Consider the following 3,347-nt stretch of genomic DNA (forward strand, 5'->3'; position numbering starts at 1 on the left):
GTGACCACACTTTAGTGCCGGTTATGGAACCGGCACTAAAGGGCCTTACGAACCGGTGCTATTGCTCGATTCTGCACTAGTGTCGATACCTTGAGAGAGGGACCTCTTGACAGCGGCAAAGGGCTTGATCTCGATGACCTCATCGTCCTCATCCTTCTCAGTCACCCTATCGTGCCTGGGCTCCACGTCATAGCCCACGGAGTCGGCCTCAAACTTCTTGAAGTCCTCCTCATCGTTGTCCAGCCCGAGTCCTCTGTGCCCGCCTTGCCCCGTGAAGCGCCAACCTTCGCCGCCGCCCCGCTGAGGCTTCTTCTTCTCGGACCAAACCTTCATCACCTTCTGAGTCACCGTGGGAACCTCGACGTCCGCGACTGCCGCTCCGCCGTACAAGATGGCCACTAGTACCTTGTCACAGTTATCGCCAGGGGGAGGGGCCCGCCGGAATTGGTAAATGGGTAGAGGTTTTTATGAAGCATGGCAATAGGTGTGGGTTTGCAGGTGGGGGCGAGGCCAGTCCCCTATATACACGGTGGTCGTGTGGCCGTGCGAGAGAGCATGTTGTGGGGCCCACACATAAGCAAGGGGTCGTGGGGCAGGCGAAAGGCACAAGGCAGGTTCCGAAAGTGAGGTTTTCTGCTCAAGGGAATCTTGCGTGTTGGTCCCTTGGCAGAAGTGGTATTTCTTGTATTGTCCCTGGCGAGTGAATGGATGGATATAAGTTTGAATTTATTTCTTTCGAGGAAAGCCAATATTTATTAACTCAAGATTTTTGTACTACACACCAGAAGTACGACAGTACTACTACTGCCATAGACTCTCCATCCGTTCTTTTTTTGAAAATACTCTTCGTCCGGTTTTATTGGACGTGTTCATCCAATTGAATGTTTAACCAAAAATCTTGTTATAAATGATTGTGTAATGCAAAGATCTTTGCAAATCACTCATGGCTAGTTATGTCATTTATTAGCTCAAGATTGTAGTACACACCTATAGTATGACTGTACTATATTGTTCCTCTCCCCTTTCGGATTTCTTGGATGGGTTCATTCAACCGAACGTTTAACGAAAAATCTTCTCATAAATGATTGTGTGTAATGCTAAGATCTTTGCAAATCACTCATTGATGTGCCATTAATGAGCTCGAGATTGTACTACAGACCTGTAGTATGACTCTACTCAGAGGCGGACCACGAAAAAAAATTAAGGTTGGGCGAAGTCTCACTAAGATTTTTTTTATGCGAATCAAAGGAGTCAATACACATTAACAATGCACACTACAAATGAATAACAAAATACAATGAAAATGTAGACATGTTTCAATAGGAAAACAACCTAAAATGTACCGATAATGAAGCTTATAATGGCGTCCAGAAGACCCAGGCAATGGCGATGCCCTACCCTCCTTCTGAAAATCTTCCTTCATTTTAGCAAGAGAAATACTTTTGAAGATCTATCACTAAATATAACACATCTTCCTTAATTTACCCAAGCGGACATGATAAATATACCTCTTCCTCCTCTTTCCTTTGCATTTGCTGGTCCTTTCCCCTTCTTTTCCATCTTATGGACAGAAGTCACAGAACTATGCCGGTTGGGCATCTTATTAGCTTGGACGTACCCCTTCAAAGTTTGCAGGAATCTTGAAGTAACTTAAAAGGATTATCACCATATTAGCCTCCAGATCAAATGTATTGAGTATATGGATTTGGATATAAAACATAATATTATCCTGTTTTATTGAAGGCCTAAGGGCATCTCCAAGATGGACCCGTAAACCTCCCGCAACCGTCTGTATCACGCTGCCCGGACCGCCGAAGCCATTCAACGCGGTTATGTATCGGTCTGCGGGGCTGTATGGACGCGATTTCTCCCGCAAAACGGAGACAAAAAGTGGGGGAGGTTTGTGGGAGTCCAAACGCGCGAAACGTACGAATCCGACACCCAAGGCCCACCCAAAACCCTTCCCCGACCCTGCGACTCCATCCTTCCTATTTTCTCTCCTTCCTTCTTTCTCTCTTGCCGTCGCCGCCACTCCACCACCCCAGCAACCATGCCACACCCCTGTCGGAAATCTGCGTCTCCGTCACCTCCGACGATCCAACAGGGCTCCCCGCCGCTTCTTGTATGTCTCCGTTCAACCCCCTGTCCTCCGACCGCCCCTCCAGGTACCATCCTCTACCGTGCCCGACAACTGATTGATGAATTGCCGGAGCTGAAAACAGTTGTCCCTTCTTCTTTGTAGCAATGGATGCTGATTTGGAGTACATATATGAGTAGTATGTTGAGTCGTCTGACGGCTCGTTGGACGAGGAGTACTCCGATGAGACTGCGATGATGTAGGTGGTCCTTCAAAACGTGGAGCATGCGTAGAAGCATGTTGTCAATTTCAAGGGCTTGATCAAGGGTCATCGAGTGCTCAACAGGAACAGAGCATGCGGGCATTTGACACTAATGGCCAACTACTTTGCCCCTGATGCACTATTTGCTGACCATTTTCGCCGGCGTTTTCGGATGCGCAAAACTGTCTTTGGTCGTTTGTACCATGGCATCTGGTCCTACGATGACTACTTCATCTTGAAGAAGGACGACGTGGGAACGATTGACTTCTCTGGTTACCAGAAGTGCACGGCTGCACTCCGGATGCTTGCATATGGCACGTCCGCTGATTCGTGGGACGAGTACCTACGGATGTCTGAGAGCACATGTGGAGATGTCATGGTCAGGTTTGGAACTGCCGTGGTCGAGGTGTTCGGACATCAGTACCAGAGAGAACCAACTGTGGCAGACACGGAGAGGCTCCTGGCAATCTGAGAAGAAAGTGGGTGGCCAGTTTTGCTTGGATCTCTTGACTGCATGCATTGAAAATGGAAGAACTGCCCGAAGACTTTACAAGGGCAATATCATGGTCATGTTAAGAAGCCCACCATCATTCTTGAAGCAGTTGCATCACAGGATCTTTGTATTTGGCACACTTTCTTTGGCATGCCCGGTTTTCACAATGACATCAATGTGTTGCAACGATCGTCATTGTTTGCGAGGCTGACTGAAGGAAAAGCTCGTCCTTGCCACTATACCGTCAATGGACATGAACAACATGGGCTACTATCTGGTTGATGGTATCTATCCTCCATGGGTACCTTTGTCAGCACCATCTCAAACCCAGTTGGCCAGAAAAAGACTCACTTTGCGCAAAGACAATAAGCAGCTAGAAAGGATGTTGAGAGGGCATTTGAAGTTCTTCAGGCCAGTTTTGCAATTGTTTGTGGACCTGCAAAATAATGGGACTCGGAGACCTTGTGGGGGGTGATGACATGTTGTGTGATCATGCACAACATGATCGTCGAGGA

General features: G+C 47.7%; 1 protein-coding gene across 1 annotated transcript; it reads left to right on the plus strand.

Moving 5' to 3' along the window:
- Positions 1 to 2,451: 2,451 nt before the first annotated feature.
- Positions 2,452 to 2,811, plus strand: LOC147966648 (uncharacterized). The gene has a single exon (XM_087530902.1). The coding sequence runs from the start codon at positions 2,452 to 2,454 to the stop codon at positions 2,809 to 2,811; it is 360 nt and encodes a 119-aa protein (XP_087387028.1).
- The last annotated feature ends 536 nt before the right edge of the window (positions 2,812 to 3,347 follow it).

The sequence above is a fragment of the Triticum urartu genome, chromosome 6A (assembly GCF_056163025.1).
Source record: "Triticum urartu cultivar PI428250 chromosome 6A, HENAU_Tu73, whole genome shotgun sequence".
Taxonomy (NCBI): Eukaryota; Viridiplantae; Streptophyta; class Magnoliopsida; order Poales; family Poaceae; genus Triticum; species Triticum urartu.